We start from the raw sequence: 15,140 nt of genomic DNA, 5'->3' as shown, positions 1-15,140 counted from the left end.
CATCCACATCCTTCTGGTAGTGTTGCTGTAGAATCTAACAGGAAAAACAAGACGTACGCACAGAAGGGTAGAAAAGGACAAAAGGTTTATTATGGTATATAGAAGTAACAAAACTAGGACTCCGCTCCCTGGAGGACCACCTTCCCTGACCTGCACCCAGGTCAGGGTTTTTATACTGAGTGGGTCCCTCATTTTTAGGGGAAGCCCTGCCCCTAATTATCGGGGACCTCATAATCAGCTGTGTGTGTGTGTGTATGGGGGGGGGGGGGGGGGGGGGGGGGGGGAGGGGAGAAGAGAGAGAGCGAGAGAGAGAGAGATCGTACAGAGCACAGTGCTTGGACCCAAAGAGATCACCTCCCACAAGTCTGGAGAAACATCCATATCTACAGGCCGAGGCCCTCTTACTCGTTTGGGGAGCGGCTGACAGTTCGGCGTTGATGAGATGTCTCCGGAAGGCGTGTAATGCACTGGTGACCGACATTTTTGAGAGGAGCACCGAGGGGAAAGTGGAGCAGCTGGCAATGGTGCCGGGGTTGAAGGCGGCTGGATGACTACAGCAGGCGGGCCTGTGTCCATGTCCGAATCAGTGTCAAGAGTCTTCTGATCAAGTGTCTGGCATCTCGGCTTCCTGGGCTTCAACTGGCTGTAGCGATGGCGATTGGCGTGGTGACCTAGGCAGCGATGGGGACCTCAGGCAGACCTAGACTGGCGCATTTGGAGCCTTTCAGGAGGCTCCCGCATGAGGCAGTGAATGTGATCCAGGTGGTGCTGGCTTCACGTCCGTGTCCAGCCCGAACAGGAAACTGGACCAGTTGTCATGATTACTACTCCAGGGTCCCATGTGGTGCCAGCTCTGAAATTGCGCACGTACAGCGACCCTGGCTTGAAGTAGCACAGCTGTGAGCGTTGACCAGTGTCTATCTTGGAGTGGTCCTGTCGCTGACGGATCTGAGCACCAATGTCTGGAATAACGAGACTGAGTTGGGTCCTGAACCGACATCCTATTAGCAACTCTGCTGGTGCCATGAGAGGCCGTCTGATATCTGAAGAGAAAATGGACCAGTTGCCAGATCCCAAGACCCTGTGGCTAGTTTTGTCAATGCACTTTTGAAGGTTTGGACGCTTACTCGGCCAACTGATCGAGGCTGGGTGATACGGGGTGGTCCCCGAACTACGTGAATGCCTAGAACCACATCTAGAACCACTTCAATTTGCATACTGCCGCAACTGATCTACAGTGGACACTATCTCCCTGGCTCTACTCTCATCCCTGCGCATCACGACAACAAGGACTCCTACATCGGACTCCTATTTATTGACTGCAGCTCCGTCTTCAACACCATAATCCCAGCCAAGCTCATATCAAAGATCCAAAACCTAGGACTTGGCTCCTCACTCTGCAACTGGATCCTCGATATTCTGACCCATAAACCACAATCCAAGATAGCCTTCAATACCAGGGCCCCTCAAAGCTACGTACTTAGCCCCCTACTATACTCCCTATACACACACGACTGCGTGGCAAAATTTGGCTCCAACTCCATCTACAAGTTTGGTGACGACATGACCGTAGTAGGTCAGATCTTGAACAACGATGTGTCTGAATACAGGAGGGAGATAGAGAACCTAGTGGAGTGGTGCAACGACAACAATCTCTCCCTCAATGTCAGCAAAACGAAACAGCTGGTCATTGACTTCAGGAAGCAAAGCATCATACACAGCCCTGTTTGCATCAATGGGGCCGAGGTGGAGATGGTTGACAGCTTCAAATTCCAAGGTGTACACATCACCAACAACCTGTCCTGGTCCACCCACGTCGGCACTATGACCAAGAAAGCACAACAGCGGCAATACTTTCTCAGGAAATTCGGCATGTCATATTGACTCTTCCCAACTTTTACAGATGCACCACAGAAAACATCCTATCTGGCTGCATCACAGCCTGGTATTGCAACTGCTCGACCCAAGATCGCAAGAAACGTCAGAGTCGTAAACCTAGCCCAGTCCATCACGCAAACCTGCCTCCCATCCATTGACTGTCTACACCTCCCGTTGCCTGGGGAAAGCGGGCAGCATAATCAAATACCCCTCCCACCCGGCTTACTAACTCTTCCAACTTCTTCCATCAGCAGGAGATACAAAAGTCTGAGAACCCGCACTAACAGATTCAAAAACAGCTTCTTCCCTGCTGTTACCAGACTCCTAAACAACCCTCTTATGGACTGACACATCACACATCTTCTCTACTGAGTAGTACTACACTCCTGTACAATAATGATAATAATCTTTATTGTCACAAGTAGGCTTACATTAACACTGCAATGAAGTTACTGTGAAAAGAACCTAGTCGCCACATTCCAGCACCTGTTTGAGTACACGGAGAGAGAATTCAGAATATTCAAATTACGTAACAGCATGTCTTTTGGGACTTGTGGGAGGAAACTGGAGCACATGGAGGAAACCCATGCAGACACGGGAAAAATATGCAGACTCCACACAGATAATGACCCAAGCCGTGAATTAAACTTGGGACCCTGGCGCTGTGAAGCAACAGTGCTAATCAATGTGCTACCATGCTTCACCCGATGCCTGTGCTTTTGTATGTACATTGTGTATTTTATGTTAGCCCTATGTATTTTCGTTTCATGTACGGAATGATCTGTCTGAGCTGCACGCAGAATAATACATTTCACTATACCTTGGTATACGTGACAATAAACAAATCCAATCCAGTCCAAACATGCCGAATTCTGTTCGAGGCCATGAACGACCCAAACTCCTTCCTGGTGAACGTTGTTCCGTTGTCCGACACCAACACTTTGGGTATTCCATGGGTGCCGAATGTGTGCCGCAGCCTATCCATGGTTGTCTTTGTGGTCTTATTTGGCACCTTGTGGACCTCAAGCCACTTCAAGTGCGCGTCTACCATAATGATGAATGTTGCCCCCTGAAATTGGCCTGCGAAGTCCATGTGGATGCGGAACCAAGGTTTTCCCGGCCATTCCCAAGGGTGCATTGCAAAGCCAGTGGGGCCTTCTGGTTCTCCTGGAAATGGCCGCCGCGCTGGGCCACCTTCCCAGTGTCCGAGTCTATCCCGGACCACGAAACCTAGCTGTGGGCAAGCATCTTCATCTTGGATACTCCCGGGTGTCCACTGTGGAGGTCTTGCAGTAAGAGCACATGACCATGTTCCAGGACGACCACCTAGGTCCCCCACAAAAATACGCCATCCTCTATGCTCAGCTCCAGGAGCTTCGTCGTATAGACCGCAGATTGTTGGGCAAAACTCTGTGCTCGCCCCCACTAGACCATGTGCCGGACCCGAGATAGCGGTGTGTCCGTCTGGGTCCACTCTTTTATGTGAGCCGCCGTGACCGGCAATGAAACCATGAAGTGTAGGGCCACGACTACGTCTGTGGCTGAAGCGGGTGCAGGCTGTCTCATGGAGAAGGGGAGGCGGCTCAATGCGTCAGCATGTGGGATCGGTGTTCCAGTGTGTACTCGCACTCTGCTAGGAGTAACCCAAGTGCAACCCTGGCGGACGCGATCAGGGGAAATCACTCGATCCTCTTTGAATAGCCCAAGTAAAAGTTTTTGGTCAGTATAGACCATAAATGCACTGAGTGCTGAATTTGGTGATTTTTGAGTGCGATAGTGAGAGTTTGGTGACCGAGGGAGTATAAGGCTTCATTTTTATCTAAAGTTTAGTCTTTCTTTTATTTAGTTAATTAACTTAAAAGTTGCTGTTTGGTTTAGAAGAAGGTGAATTTTCAATCAGCTTTAAACAGGCTTCTACTTGTAGGCACTTGCAGCTGGAGCTTGTTAATTAGTTAATTGGATTAGGCCAGTTTTCAGAGGCTAGATTCACAGTATAAAAGTGATCCCCTACAGTGCAGACTTTGTTTGCACTGAGTGCTGAATTTGGTGCTTTTTGAGTGCTATAGTAAGAGTTTGGTGACCGAGGGAGTGCTGAATTTGGTGCTTTTTGAGTGCAATAGTGAGAGTTTGGTGACCGAGGGAGTGCTGAATTTGGTGCTTTTTGAGTGCAATAGTGAGAGTTTGGTGACTGAGGGAGTGCTGAATTTGGTGCTTTTTGAGTGCGATAGTGAGAGTTTGGTGACTGAGGGAGTTAGGTGAGGAGGGAGTAAGGTGCTCCTTTCATTTTGTTTCCGACATTTCCGCAAAGAGTGCGAAGAGAGCCAGGAGTTTACAGGAAGTGTAGCTGACTGGGAGCAGAGTCGGAGGGCGGAGATCTAGTTAGTCCACACAGCAGCTATATTCTGTAAGGTAAGAGGGGATGGAGGCTAGGCCAGTTACATGCTCCTCCTGTAGGATGTGGGTGGTGAGGGATACCACCGGTGTCCCCACTGACTATACCTGCGGGAAGTGCACCCAACTTCAGCTCCTCAAAGACCGTGTTAGGGAACTGGAGCTGAAGCTGGATGAACTTCGGATCATCCGGGAGGCAGAGGGGGTGATTGAGAAGAGTTACAGGGAGGTAACCACACCCAAGGTACAGGACAAGAATAGCTGGGTTACAGTCAGGGGGAAAAAAACAAACAGGCAGACAGTGCAGGGATCCCTCGTGGCCGTTCCCCTTCAAAACAAGTATACCGTTTTGGATGCTGTTGGGGGAGATGACCTACCGGGGGAAGGCCCTAGCGGCCAGGTCTCTGGCACTGAGTCTGGCTCTGGGGCTCAGAAGGGAAGGGGGGAGAATAGAAAAGCAATAGTTGTAGGAGATTCAATGGTTAGGGGAATAGATAGGAGATTCTGTGGTCGCGAGCGAGACTCCCGGAAGGTATGTTGCCTCCCGGGTGCCAGGGCCAGGGATGTCTCGGATCGTGTCTTCAGGATCCTTAAGGGGGAGGGGGAGCAGCCAGAAGTCGTGGTGCACATTGGTACCAACGACATAGGTAGGAAAAGGGGTGTGGAGGTAATAAACAAGTTTAGGGAGTTAGGCTGGAAGTTGAAAGCCAGGACAGACAGAGTTGTCATCTCTGGTTTGTTGCCGGTGCCACGTGATAGCGAGGCTAGGAATAGAGAGAGAGTGCAGTTGAACACGTGGCTGCAGGAATGGTGTAGGAGGGAGGGCTTCAGGTATTTGGATAATTGGAGCGCATTCTGGGGAAGGTGGGACCTGTACAAGCAGGACGGGTTGCACCTGAACCAGAGGGGCACCAATATCCTGGGAGGGAGGTTTGCTAGTACTCTTCGGGAGGGTTTAAACTAATTTGGCAGGGGAATGGGAACCGGATTTGTAGTCCAGCAACTAAGGTAGCCGATATTCAGGACGCCAAAGCTTGTAATGAGGCAGTGGGGAAGGGAACACTGACAAAGGAGAGTATTTGCAGGCACGGAGATGGGTTGAAGTGTGTATACTTCAACGCAAGAAGCATCAGGAATAAGGTGGGTGAACTTAAGGCATGGATCGGTACTTGGGACTACGATGTGGTGGCCATCACGGAAACTTGGATAGAAGAGGGGCAGAAATGGTTGTTGGAGGTCCCTGGTTATAGATGTTTCAATAAGATTAGGGAGGGTGGTAAAAGAGGTGGGGGGGTGGCATTATTAATTAGAGATAGTATAACAGCTGCAGAAAGGCAGTTTGAGGAGTATCACCCTATTGAGGTAGTATGGGTTGAAGTCAGAAATAGGAAAGGAGCAGTCACCTTGTTAGGAGTTTTCTATAGGCCCCCCAATAGTAGCAGAGATGTGGAGGAACAGATTGGGAAACAGATTTTGGAAAGGTGCAGAAGTCATAGGGTAGTAGTCATGGGCGACTTTAACTTCCCAAATATTGAGTGGACACTCTTTAGATCAAATAGTTTGGATGGGGTGGTGTTTGTGCAGTGTGTCCAGGAAGCTTTTCTAACACAGTATGTAGATTGTCCAACCAGAGGAGGGGCAATATTGGATTTAGTACTGGGTAATGAACCAGGACAAGTGATAGATTTGTTAGTGGGGGAGCATTTTGGAGATAGTGACCACAATTCTGTGACTTTCACTTTAGTAATGGAGAGGGATAGGTACGTGCAACAGGGCAAGGTTTACAATTGGGGGAAGGGTAAATACGATGTTGTCAGACAAGAATTGAAGTGCATAAGTTGGGAACATAGGCTGGCAGGGAAGGACACAAGTGAAATGTGGAACTTGTTCAAGGAACAGGTGCTACGTGTCCTTGATATGTATGTCCCTGTCAGGCAGGGAAGAGATGGTCGAGTGAGGGAACCATGGTTGACAAGAGAGGTTGAATGTCTTGTTAAGAGGAAAAAGGTGACTTATGTAAGGCTGAGGAAACAAGGTTCAGACAGGGCATTGGAGGGATACAAGATAGCCAGGAGGGAACTGAAGAAAGGGATTAGGAGAGCTAAGAGAGGGCATGAACAATCTTTGGCGGGTAGGATCAAGGAAAACCCCAAGGCCTTTTACACATATGTGAGAAATATGAGAATGACTAGAGCGAGGGTAGGTCCGATCAAGGACGGTAGCGGGAGATTGTGTATTGAGTCTGAAGAGATAGGAGAGGTCTTGAATGAGTACTTTTCTTCTGTATTTACAAATGAGAGGGGCGATATTGTTGGAGAGGACAGTGTGAAACAGATTGGTAAGCTCGAGGAAATACTTGTTAGGAAGGAAGATGTGTTGGGCATTTTGAAAAACTTGAGGATAGACAAGTCCCCCGGGCCTGACGGGATATATCCAAGGATTCTATGGGAAGCAAGAGATGAAATTGCAGAGCCGTTGGCAATTATCTTTTCGTCCTCACTGTCAACAGGGGTGGTACCAGGGGATTGGAGAGTGGCGAATGTCGTGCCCCTGTTCAAAAAAGGAACTAGGGATAACCCTGGGAATTACAGGCCAGTTAGTCTTACTTCGGTGGTAGGCAAAGTAATGGAAAGGGTACTGAAGGATAGGATTTCTGAGCATCTGGAAAGACACTGCTTGATTAGGGATAGTCAGCACGGATTTGTGAGGGGTAGGTCTTGCCTTACAAATCTTATTGAATTCTTTGAGGAGGTGACCAAGCATGTGGATGAAGGTAAAGCAGTGGATGTAGTGTACATGGATTTTAGTAAGGCATTTGATAAAGTTCCCCATGGTAGGCTTCTGCACAAAGTAAGGAGGCATGGGATAGTGGGAAATTTGGCCAGTTGGATAACGAACTGGCTAACCGATAGAAGTCAGAGAGTGGTGGTGGATGGCAAATATTCAGCCTGGATCCCAGTTACCAGTGGTGTACCGCAGGGATCAGTTCTGGGTCCTCTGCTGTTTGTGATTTTCATTAATGACTTGGATGAGGGAGTTGAAGGGTGGGTCAGTAAATTTGCAGACGATACGAAGATTGGTGGAGTTGTGGATAGTAAGGAGGGCTGTTGTCGGCTGCAAAGAGACATAGATAGGATGCAGAGCTGGGCTGAGAAGTGGCAGATGGAGTTTAACCCTGAAAAGTGTGAGGTTGTCCATTTTGGAAGGACAAATATGAATGCGGAATACAGGGTTAACGGTAGAGTTCTTGGCATTGTGGAGGAGCAGAGAGACCTTGGGGTCTATGTTCATACATCTTTGAAAGTTGCCACTCAAGTGGATAGAGCTGTGAAGAAGGCCTATGGTGTGCTCGCGTTCATTAACAGAGGGATTGAATTTAAGAGCCATGAGATAATGATGCAGCTGTACAAAACCTTGGTAAGGCCACATTTGGAGTACTGTGTACAGTTCTGGTCGCCTCATTTTAGGAAGGATGTGGAAGCTCTGGAAAAGGTGCAAAGAAGATTTACCAGGATGTTGCCTGGAATGGAGAGTAGGTCTTACGAGGAAAGGTTGAGGGTGCTAGGCCTTTTCTCATTAGAGCGGAGAAGGATGAGGGGCGACTTGATAGAGGTTTATAAGATGATCAGGGGAATAGATAGAGTAGACAGTCAGAGACTTTTTCCCCAGGTGGAACACACCGTTACAAGTGGACATAAATTTAAGGTGAAAGGTGGAAGATATAGGAGGGATATCAGAGGTAGGTTCTTTACCCAGAGAGTAGTGGGGGCATGGAATGCACTGCCTGTGGAAGTAGTTGAGTCGGAAACATTAGGGACCTTCAAGCAGCTGTTGGATAGGTACATGGATTACGGTAAAATGATATAGTGTAGATTTATTTGTTCTTAAGGGCAGCACGGTAGCATTGTGGATAGCACAATTGCTTCACAGATCCATGGTCCCAGGTTCGATTCCGGCTTGGGTCATTGTCTGTGCGGAGTCTGCACGTCCTCCCCGTGTCTGCGTGGGTTTCCTCCGGGTGCTCCGGTTTCCTCCCACAGTCCAAAGATGTGCGGGTTAGGTGAATTGGCCAATGATAAATTGCCCTTAATGTCCAAATTGCCCTTGGTGTTGGGTGGAGGTGTTGAGTTTGGGTAGGGTGCTCTTTCCAAGAGCTGGTGCAGACTCAAGGGGCCGAATGGCCTCCTTCTGCACTGTAAATTCAATGATAATCTATGATTAATCTAGGACAAAGGTTCGGCACAACATCGTGGGCCGAAGGGCCTGTTCTGTGCTGTATTTTCTATGTTCTATGTTCTATGTTCTAAATGCGTGGCCATAGCAGACTTGTGGAACTTCTTCACACCAAATACAACAGCCAGACCCCCACCCTCGATTTGGATATAGTTACGTTTAGCGTCGGCTAGTGTGCGCGATGCGAAAGTTGTCGGCTGCTCGACCCGTTGGGAACGGCTCCTACACCATAAGGGGAAGCATTGCACGTGAGAAGTGTTTTTTCTGGGTCGAAGTGTGCAGCAGCTTCTCAGATGACAACTGCTGCTTGGCCTCTTGGAATCCTTCTGATGTGGGGGGTTGCATTCCCACTGGTGTCCTTTCATTAAACAATTGGTGGAGCGGGCTAACCAACATTGCCAAGAAGGGATGAACTTACCGTAGTAGTTGAGTCCTAAAAAGGAGTGTTTGGTTGTGCCTTGTGGGATAGGACCTGCCGGATGGCCCGCACCACGTCTTTAGGGCAGCACGGTAGCACTGTGGTTAGCACAGTTCCTTCACAGCTCCAGGGTCCCAGGTTCAATTCCCGGCTTGGGTCACTTGTCTGTGCGGAGTCTGCATGGTCTCCGTGTGTCTGCATGGGTTTCCTCCGGGTGCTCCGGTTTCCTCCCACAGTCCAAAGATGTGCAGGTTAGGTGGATTGGCCATGATAAATTGCCCTTAAGTGTCCAAAAAGGTTGGGTAGGGTTATTGGGTTAGGGTAGACGTGTGGGCTTAAGTGGGGTGATGGTACAGGCTCGATGGGCCGAATGGCCTTCTTCGGCACTGTAATTTCTATGATTCTATGATTCCCCCAGGTGAAGCTTTCTCCTGTCAATCCGGTACCCTAACTAGGTGACTGTGAGGCGTTAAAAACGCACTTCTCACTGCAGAGGCAGACACCGACTTGTTCAAAACACCAGAGGACTTTGGCCCGGTTCTCCTAATGTTCTTTGCCCGGGACCCCAGTGATGAATACGTCATCCAGGTATACAGCCTCTGGTTGGGCCCCGCAGGATGTTTTCCATCACGCGTTGGAAAATCGCACATGGCCAATGAAACCCCGAAGGCAGTCGGATGTATTCGTATAACCCTCTGTGGTTGCTAACTTTAACGTTCCTCCGAGAGTCAGGATCCATAACCAGCTGTAGGTACGTGTGGTTCATGCCAAGATCCGTGAACGTTGTCGCTGGGTTTGGAATAAAGATCCTCGATGGATGGGACTGGGTAATGGTCAAGGCGTGAAACCCGGTTCACTGTCATCTTGTAGTCTCCACAGACGTATGGACCCGTTGGGTTTTAGCACCGGGACCACTCGCGCAGCCCAATCGGTGAAGTGGACGGAGAGGATAATGCCCAAGTGTTCCAAAAGATCCAGCTCTGTGTCGAGCTGTGGCCGCAGAGCGTACGACACTCATCCACAATGATTTCGGCCATTGCGCCTTTTATCGTCCCGAGGCCTTTAGCGAAAACTCCTGGAAACTTGGCAGGCACTCCCTCTGGGTTATGGGGGTACATACGGCAGATGCGTTGCCAGTCCAACTTCAGGTCGCATAGCCAATTGCAGCAGAGTAAGCTGGGTCCTCCTCCGTAGACTACCACCAAGGGCAAACATGCCGATTGGTCCCCGTCTGTCACAGTCAACTGTGATGCCTTCAATGGCCAAAGGCTGTCCAGTGTATGTAGCCAATCGGGCACCCGTGTCCTGAAGATCCAAGGTCTAGAGACTGGACTTGATCACGAATGTCCAGCGTCTGACCACGAGACAGCCGCTTCAGTATCGAGCTCCATTTCAGTGGGGTGTCTATTCACCTTTAATGCAATCTGGATGGTTGCGACCCTGGGGGCTATAACGCAGTTATCATCCTCTTGGTCTTCAACATAGTAAGCTTGGCCTATGGGGGTTATTTGCGGCGTCCAGCCCGCGACTTGTGGCCGCCATCTTGCTGCTCCAGTTCAGGGAAATCATACCGGTTGCGCCCGGGTGCCCCACAGCGATGGCCTTGGGTCCCTTGGTTGGTCGCACTTTGTGAAGTTCGCGCCTTTCGGGCCTGGGAGCAGTCGCTTCGGCAACTGAGGTTCAGGACCGACAGACCCTGCAACTCTTGGACCGTGTCCTCCGCGTTCTTCCAGGAACTGCCGATGTCCACTGGAGTTTCCTTTGGGTATATGCGTCTCGGAGTCCACAAGCGGAACGGATTCAGACAGCGCGGTCCCGAACTCACGTGAGGCGGTGAGCGTTCTTAAGTGCATCAAAAATTCACAATATTATTCTCCTTGGGCCGGCGAAGCCGTGTAAAAGCAGAACTGGTAGACCATTATCGGGGGCTGCGGGTTAACATGCGCCTCGACCAGGGCCACCAATGTGGTGAGGTTTGGAATTCATCCTGTACGGGCGTGTGCGGCTTTTGATGAGCGCATAGTTGGGTCCCCCAACTGCAGTCCGCAGGATAACGGTCATCCCCAATGATTGCATTTGATTGAAAAACATACGGCACCCGCTCTACATACTGGGTCCAGTCATCAGTACCAGGATTGAATGGGTTGCTGGTATAAAGCACGGTGGCTGTTGCAGCTCCACTTCACCCTCATCGCCAGTATAGAATCCGACGGGAGAAACGCACGGTAGGATAGAAACGAACAAAAAATTTATTACGTTCACAAATAACAAAACTACAATTCTCCCTGAAGGGCCACCTTCCCTGACCTTCACCCAGGTTAGGGTTTTTATGCCGAGTGGTTACCGCTTGTTTAGGGGAAACCTACCCCCAATTACCGGGAGCTCATACTCACCTGTGTAAGGGGGCATCACATAGAGCACAATCCTTGACCCCCAAAGGGGTCATAACAGTGGCGACCAAAATTGTATGCAATATTCCAAGCGTGGCCTAACACTTGTGGGCACAGTGGTTAGCACAGTGCATTCACAGCACCAGGGTCCCAGGTTTGATTCCCGGCTTGGGTCACTGTCTGTGCGGAGTCTGCACGTTCTCCCTGTGTCAGCATGGGTTTCCTCCAGGTGCTCCGGTTTCCTCACAACAGTCCAAAGATGTGCAGGTTAGGTGGATTGGCCATGCTAAATTGCCATTAGCATCCGAAAAGGTAAGGTGGGGTGACTGGGATAGGGCGGACGTGTGGGCTTAGGTAGGGTGATCTTTCCAAGGGCCGGTGCAGACTCGAAGAGCCGAATGGCCTCCTTCTGCACTGTAAATTCTATGATTCTAACGAAGGTTCTGCACAGCTGCAGCATGACTTGCCAATTTTTATACTCAATGCCCCAACCAATGTAGGAAAGCATGCCATATGCCTTCTTGACTACCTTACCATCTGCTTTGCCACTTTCAGTGATCTGTGGACCTGTAAGCCCAGGTCTCTCTGCCTGTCAATACTCCTAAGGGTTCTGCCATTTACTGCATAATTCCTACCTATTAGACTTTCCAAAGTGCATTATCTCACAATTATCCGGATTAAACTCCATCTGCCATTTCTCTGCCCAAGTCTCCAACCGATCTATGTCCTGCTGTATTCTCTCACAATTCTCTTCACTATCTGCAACTCCACCAATCTTACTGCCACCTGGAAACTTACTAATCAGACCAGCTACATTTTCCTCCAAATCATTTACATATTCTCCAAACAAAGGTCCCAGCACTGATCCCTGCAAAACACCACAAGTCACAGTCTTCCATTCAGAAAATCACCGTCCACTGCTACCCTCAGTCTTCTATGACCGAGCCAGTTCTGTGTCCATCTTGCCGGCTCACCTCTGATCCCGAGTGACTTCACCTTTTGTATCAGTCTGCCACGAGGGACCCTTGTCAAAGGTTTTACTGAAGTCCATGTAGACATCCACTGCCCTTCCTTCATCGCTCATCTCAGTCACTTCCTTAAAAAACTCGATCAAGTTAGTGAGGCAAGACCTCCCCTTCACAAAACCATGCCGCCTATCGCTGATAAGTCCATTGTTTCCAAATGCGAGTAAATCCTGTCCTAAGAATCTTGTCCAATAATTTCCCTACCACTGACATAAGGCTCACCAGCCTGTAATTTCCTGAATTATCCTTGCTACCCTTTTTAAACAAAGAAACAACATTGGCTATTCTCCAGTCCTCTGGGACTTCACCTGGAGCCAATGTGAATACAAGATTGTTGTCAAGGCCCCAGCAATTTCCTCCCTTGCCTCCCTCAGTATTTTCTGGGATAGATCCCATCAGGCCCTGGGGACTTATCTACCTTAATGCTTTTTAAAATGCCCAACACCTCCTCTTTTTTGATATCGACGTGACCCAGACTATCTGCACACCCTTCCCGAGACTCATAATCCACCAAGTCCTTCTCTTTGGTGAGCACTGATGCAAAGTACTCATTTAGTACCTCACCCATTTCCTCTGGCTCCACGCATAGATTTCCTCCTCTATCCTGGAGTGGGCCAACCCTTTCCCAGGCTATCCTCTTGCTCTTTATATACGTATAAAATGCCTTGGGATTATCCTTAATCCAAGAATTTTTCATGACCGCGTTTAGCCCTCCTGACTCTTTGCTTAAGTTCCTTCTTACTTTCTTTATATTTTTCAAGAAAGAGCTTCATCTGTTCTCAGCCTTCTAGACCTTACGAATACTTCCTTTTCCTTTTTCACGAGGCTCACAATATCCCTCGTTATCCAAGGTTCCTGAAACTTGCCATCCTTGATATCCTTCATCCTCACAGGAACTCTAATTCTAATCAACATACTTTTGAAAGACTCCCACATGTCAAAAGTTGATTTACCCTCAAACAGCAGCCCCCAATCTAAATTCTTCAGTTCCTGCTTAATACTGTTGCAGTTAGCCTTTCCCCAATTTAGCAGCTTCACCGAGGACTACTCTTATCCTTATTCACAAATATCTTAAAACGTAGGGAATTATGGTCACTGTTCCCGAAATGCTCCCCTCCGGAAACTTCAACCATCTGGCCAGGCTCAGAAATAAGAAATAACCACTACAAGCTCGGCAGGCAACAGTTCAAGAAGGCAGACCACATTCCTGAGGTAACTGGTGATGGACGATCAATGCAGCATTTCTATATTCTGAGAAAATATTATTTTACCTCATACCAATCAAGTATCACCGCTGCTTGGAAAAGCATTCGAATACTATTGGCCGTTATAGTTCACCTTTGTATAACTCACTTCTTACCAGCATTAGCTTGTCTGGAATTAATAAGTTGCTCAAGTAAATCATCCGGAATAGGAGACCCATCTTTATAATGACGTGACATTCTCTTGAGTGGTTCCTTCTCCCAAACCCAGTTCTCTAACATCTGGGAAGGGGCCTCCACAAAATCTGTCTCCACATTAGTTCCACTGAACATGGCAAAATCAGCCTGCAAAATAAACAGAGTTATCAACATGTTAAATTATGTTTCTTTTGAAAAAATATTTTTATTCTCCTCCTTTCACATTTTCTCCCAAATTTACACACAATAAACAATAATCAGTAACAAATGTAATGTCAATCCCCATATCAATAACACGATCCCATTCTCCCACCAAACATTAGCCCGCATGTTAAGATAAACAAATGACAAAAAAGAATCAGGAATCACCCGTAGTGACCATTAACACATACAGTCCATCTCCCCATAACCCTCCCAGCACCCCCACCCCCAATTTTCGATGTAATCCAATTCTCGAAAGTGCATAATGAATAACGCCCTTGAATTGTAGAACCCCTTCATCCTTCCCCTCAGTTCAAATTTGACCTTTTCAAGCGTCAAGAATTCCAGCAGGTCCACCTGCCACGCCAGGGCACAGGGTGGAGAGGTTGATCTCCACCCTAACAGGATCCGCCTTTGGGCGATAAACGAAGCGAAGGCTACAACATCTGCCTCCGTGCCCGTTTCCAACCCCGGCTGGTCCGACACCCCGAATATGCCCTCTGGAGGGCCCTGGTCCAGTTTACACCACTTTAGAGATTATCCTAAAAATCTCCTTCCAGTAATTCTCCAGCTTTCGACAGGACCAAAACATATGAACGTGGTTTGCGGGGAACCCTCCCCACAACGTTCACACACATCATCTACCCCCTCAAAGAGCCAACTCATCCTCGCCCTTGTAAGATCTATACACCACCTTCAGCTCTATCAGCCCCGACCGCGCACACAAAGAGGAGGCGTTCACCCTCCGGAGCACCTCACACCAGAACCCCTCCTCCATAACCTCTCCCAACTCTTCCTGCCACTTTGCCTTGATCCCTTCCAGTGGCGCCTTCTCCTCCTCCAAAGCAGCCCGGTGAACCGTCGATACTACCCCATTCTCTAGTCCCCATCGTCAGCACCACCTCCAGCATTGTGGAAGCTGGCTCTACTGGGAAGCTCTGTATCTCCTTTCTGGTAAAGTCTCGAACCTGCATGTATCTAAAGATTTCCCCCTGCTCCAACCCGTGTTAAATAATGTTGGATTCTGAAATAGTTTATAGAACAACACTACATTTAAAAAAATATTTAAAGTGAAAATAGCTTGAAACAAATAAACAAAACAAGCAAGCTTTGGAACAATGAACCCAGATATCGAACAGATATCTCGGCAGATAGTCTAGAAGGTGGTATTCACAATGTCACTTTTTATTTTTGAACTTACATA

General features: G+C 48.6%; 1 protein-coding gene across 4 annotated transcripts in view; it reads right to left on the bottom strand.

The window, feature by feature from the left end:
* LOC140429212 (neurolysin, mitochondrial-like) overlaps positions 1-15,140 on the bottom strand; it is a 108,647-nt gene that overhangs the window by 43,385 nt on the left and 50,122 nt on the right. For all 4 annotated transcript variants that reach the window (XR_011949014.1, XM_072515930.1, XM_072515932.1 and 1 more), the window contains exon 10: positions 13,696-13,882. Coding sequence is in view for 3 of the 4 variants with exons in the window: in XM_072515930.1 (XP_072372031.1) it covers positions 13,696-13,882 (187 nt within the window). In the remaining variant the exon portion in view is untranslated. The remainder of the gene's footprint in view (positions 1-13,695; positions 13,883-15,140) is intronic.

This window comes from Scyliorhinus torazame, chromosome 9, assembly GCF_047496885.1.
Source record: "Scyliorhinus torazame isolate Kashiwa2021f chromosome 9, sScyTor2.1, whole genome shotgun sequence".
In the NCBI taxonomy this organism is placed as follows: domain Eukaryota; kingdom Metazoa; phylum Chordata; class Chondrichthyes; order Carcharhiniformes; family Scyliorhinidae; genus Scyliorhinus; species Scyliorhinus torazame.
The sequence above is the reverse complement of the archived record's forward strand: the minus strand, read 5'-3'. Positions and strand labels throughout refer to the sequence as shown.